General features: G+C 46.6%; 1 protein-coding gene across 1 annotated transcript in view; it reads right to left on the bottom strand.

The window, feature by feature from the left end:
- Positions 1-3982: 3982 nt before the first annotated feature.
- Positions 3983-4408, bottom strand: part of LOC113980517 (zinc finger protein 239-like) — a gene marked incomplete at its 5' end in the record, with an annotated part of 968 nt that continues 542 nt past the window's right edge. Inside the window, one exon of the mRNA XM_027707748.1 lies at positions 3983-4388. Coding sequence (XP_027563549.1) covers positions 3983-4388 — 406 coding nt within the window. The remainder of the gene's footprint in view (positions 4389-4408) is intronic.

The following is a 4408-nucleotide window of genomic DNA, read 5'->3' as shown; positions in this document are numbered from 1 at the left end:
TTTTGGGGTGGGATTGAGCCATTTTCAGTGGGATTGATCCACTTTGAGGTGACAGATTGATCCCTCTTGACTTTTGGGATGCAGAGCTGGGAGAGACTGGAATGTTAATGGTCCATGGCTCCAACACTCTCCAGTTGCAGAAGCAGTGGGGGCTTTGCTGCCCATGGGCAACAGAACCACCTGGGGCAGAGGGGGGAACATCCACCCCTGGAGGGGACAGGCTGGGCTTGGAGCCAGAGAGGGGAAGTGTTATTTTTCTGGTTTTATATCACTATAGACAGGAGCCAAAACTGCCCCAAACCTACTTTACATGGAGACAAAATTGTTCCAAACTAAACCCTACAGATAGATAGATAGACAGATATATTGATAAACTATCCTTGGGGGGAGGGGGCCTGTCCATTAACCTGATGGGCAGTGGCAGCTGCCAGTGAGTTACCTCGGTGCTGACACTGGCTCACAAACAGCTGCTGGACATAACAAAGCTGAATTGATTGCCCAGATTGCTGATGGCACCACAGTGGACCAGACAAATACTATCACCCACTTGGAAAGTCTGAGACTTCAAATTCCCACCGAAAAAGTAGCCGTGTGTATTCCCTCTGACACCTTGGCCACCCTACAGCAAATAAAGATGCTGAGGAGCAAAAAAGAGCTCCAGCATGGTCTGGGTTTATTTGCTTTTTGGAGAAAACACGTTCAAGACTTCTCCATTATTGCTGCCCTAGTGGCATCACGCCAGATAAGAAAAGGAGTTGGGTAAATAGATAATTCCTTCTTTTTAATAATGGGTCCATAGTGGGCCAGATTTCCTCTTTTTGCAGGAACCTGCCAGCAGATGAGATCAAACTGCGTGAGAGCGATAAAGCTTTCAATTGCTGCAATGGGCAGAAGAGAGAACTGCCCCCACAACTGCTTCAGTTATCAGTTTACAAGTATGCCATGAGAAAACGAAGTGGCAACAGGACTGGAGAGTTCTACTGTTCTTTGACAAGTATTTGTGTTTTTATCTTAATAACTTTGTGATATGCATGTCTGTGTGTATTTTTGTCTCAGTAGTTTTGCAATATGTAAAATTTATCACAAACATTGTGTTTGTGTCTCCTCTACTCCCAAAATTGCTTGTATGATCAGCTTATTAATAATTGTTGACTTATTTGTGTTTTTATCATGAGCAACTCACTGGTAAGATTGTGTGAGACAAGCCCTTTTATATATTGCTAGTTTAATTTTTGTCAAGTTTATTTTGTCTTTTTATTGAAAAACAAGTTGGCTTGGGAGAAGCTTTTAGATATGTACAATTCTGTCTCAATCAATTGAGAACCAAGAAACTCCACCAAATTTAGCCTGGGAGTTGGTACAAGAATCTATGCATATTTGGAATCATACAAATATGTATTAGATGCATTAACCCTCTGCCTCAGAAGGCATCAAATTTTATATTTGGTTAAATTTCTCAAAATATTAACAAATTAAACTAAATCTAGACAAAAGAAAAGAAAGTGTGACCTAAAGAGAATATAAGAAAGCCTTGTACCATCTCCCAAGTAACTCAGTGTATTTGCATAAGAACTGATGTGTAATTTCAGGTCCAATTTCAAGACACATTGGCCCCTCTAACAGACACATTATCATAGAATTCCTCACACCCACCACGCATTAAAGGATGCCCTGATTACTCACAGGGTGGAGAGAGTGGCTAGTGAAAATTAGATTTGTGTCAGTATTAAATCCTGATGTTTGTACCTTTGTTAATATTAGGAAATTTGATTGTAGCTATTGAGATCCTGTTATGTCCCATATGCTTACTATTTTACTGTAAGGTTTGGGTTTTTTTCGGGAATTGCATTGCATTGGGAAAAGATTTGTGCTATCTCATCCTTTTCTTTACTCTTCTCTCTTTCTGTCCACTACATGAAATGCGCCGCCCACAAAGAAGATTCACAGTGAACAACAAAAGAAGAGAAATTATTGAATGCATAAATCACGGGGTGGTGTCAGAGACTGAAACGGTTCATGATTTATGCATTCTAGGATTGCCAAGGGACTCTTGCAGGCTTCTACAGGACTTTTGCATTGTACCTCTGATGGCCCATCAAAGCCCATCCACCCCCGCCAATCCTGAAAGGCAGGAAAATCCCTTTTCCCAGGCCCCTCACGGGAACTCTGCGCAGGCCCAGGAGATGTTGGGGGTTCGTGGCATGGCCCGGGACACCATCCATGGATATAATAACTCAGAACTTCTTGCAGTGTGGGGGCTTCCCTCCCCCACCCCAACAGATCAAGGCCACCACTTCAACTCACAGACATGGAAACTGCAACTCCCAAATTCCATCGCTGGACCCCGGGGGCAGTGACTATAGACATCTTTCCACTTTCAGCTTTGCTTTCCCTTACTTTCCCTCTCCCTTATCCTGTCTTTCCTTTCTCTCCCTTATGCATTTTCCCTAAAGGTTCTCTTTATGCCATATTGCTGTAGATGAGAGATAGAGATGGTAACACCCAAAATGGCAACATACCTGTTTACCTTTGAAACAAAATTGTTCTGAAATAAACTCTACATATATATATTTTCAAACACCGATTATTCAGTGTCGTTTCACTCTAATCCACCCCAAGGGATTTATTGATAAGAACCTGGGTTACCCCCAACCCAGGTCTGGTAACAGACCCCTTGTAGCAGGATGTTCTACCTGGAAAAGAATCTGATGGGAGAATGCAAGCAATGCAAGCTCTCTGTGGGGAGTTACTGCTGGTGCCAAGGCGTTGGTTTAGTGTTGAATTGTGCCAAACCCAGCCTGGTTCCCCAACCTTCCAACACACATCCTGCTTTTGGAAGCAGAGTTTGACAGATCAGCTGCTCACTGGCCTGGCAATATGTGACTGGAGATCCATCACTGAATAAGTATAAAAGCCCAGGGCCAACTTTCATAGAGCAGATTCTCCCACAGACTTTGTTGAAGTGTGTGGAGCTTCTGCTGTGAAGCAGGGACGCCTCTTGATGGTCACTGCCCAGGGGGTAAAAGAAAGAGAGAGATCTGCCTTGATTTATCTCTGTTAGACACTGCCGGGCCCTCCCCGCTTCCTGCCCAGTCCCGGTTATTGGGGGGCAGTGGAGGAGGGGCTTGGGGGAATCCCAAGGGGTGGAGTTGAGTTTGGGGGGGGCAGAACCGGCCTGAGATGGATCGAGAATGGGGATCCCCCTGTGTCCCTCTGTGTCAACCCGCTCTGGGTGGGATTTGGGAGGGCACCTGCCCCTCAATAAAGCATCCAGCTCACACCAAAAGGTGCTGGGACCCCCAAAAACCTTCCCACGGCCCCTCAAAGACTCCCAAACACACTCAAAGCCCACCCAGGACCCCACCTAACCCCTTTTCTGGGGTGCTGGGGGCTGCTGGATTCAATCTCAGCCTTGGATTATGACAACACTTTCAGTTTAGAGGAATTACAGAGCTGTGACTGAAACACTTTGTCCCCCAGGTTTTAATGATGGCAAATCAGACCTATTGATAGAAATGAGTTATTTAGGGTTACAAATGATCAGACAAAAGATCTTCATCAGAATTATTTACTGCACAATACAAACACTAAAACTACCAGGAGTACAGGATAAGATGGGACAGTGCTCTACACTGAAGCAATTCTTGAAGCAATTCTACTCAAGCTGGCACAAAAGCAAGAATTCTTAATTAAAGATGGATGGAACTCCCCCAGACCAATGCTCAGGGGGAGATCTCTGCTCTCAACCCCCAGCAGTGACCTTGGGGGGTCCCCAGCCAAGGCAGGAATCTCCACACAAACCTCCAAGAAGGGTTCTGTTGGAATAACCTGCCCCTGTGAAAGGGGACTGGCCCTTTGTGGTTGAAAGGGATGGACTGACAGTCACTGGACTCCAGGGGTTGCCTCACCATCTGGGGCTTCATTCAGGGTGGAAGCAGCAGCCGAGGCTCTTCCGCAGTTGGGGCACTCATAGGGCTTTCCCTTACTTGTGGGTCTGTTGGTGTGAGGTCAAGTAAGAGCTGCGGGTGAAGCTCTTCCCACACTCCCCACACTTGTAGGGCCTCTCCCCAGTGTGGATGCGCCAATGCCTGACGAGGGTGGAGTTGTGCTTGAAGCCCTTCCCGCAGTTGGTGCAGCGGAAGGGCCTCTCATCCGTGTGTGTCCGCTCATGCAGGAGGAGATGTGCGCTGGTCTGAAACCTCTTCCCACATTCCAAGCACTTGTAGGGCCGTTCCCCAGTGTGGATACGCTGGTGGATGAGGAGATGGGAGCTCTTCGTGAAGCTCTTCCAACATTGCCCACATGTATAGGGCTGTTCCCCAGTGTGGATGCGCTGGTGGGTGCGGAGGGTGGAGCTGTCGCTGAAGCTCTTCCCACATTCCCCACACGTGTAGGGACGTTCCCCAGT

Source organism: Neopelma chrysocephalum, unplaced genomic scaffold (assembly GCF_003984885.1).
Source record: "Neopelma chrysocephalum unplaced genomic scaffold, ASM398488v2 Primary Assembly neopelma1_94504, whole genome shotgun sequence".
In the NCBI taxonomy this organism is placed as follows: Eukaryota; Metazoa; Chordata; class Aves; order Passeriformes; family Pipridae; genus Neopelma; species Neopelma chrysocephalum.
This window is presented reverse-complemented; position numbering and strand designations above follow the sequence as displayed.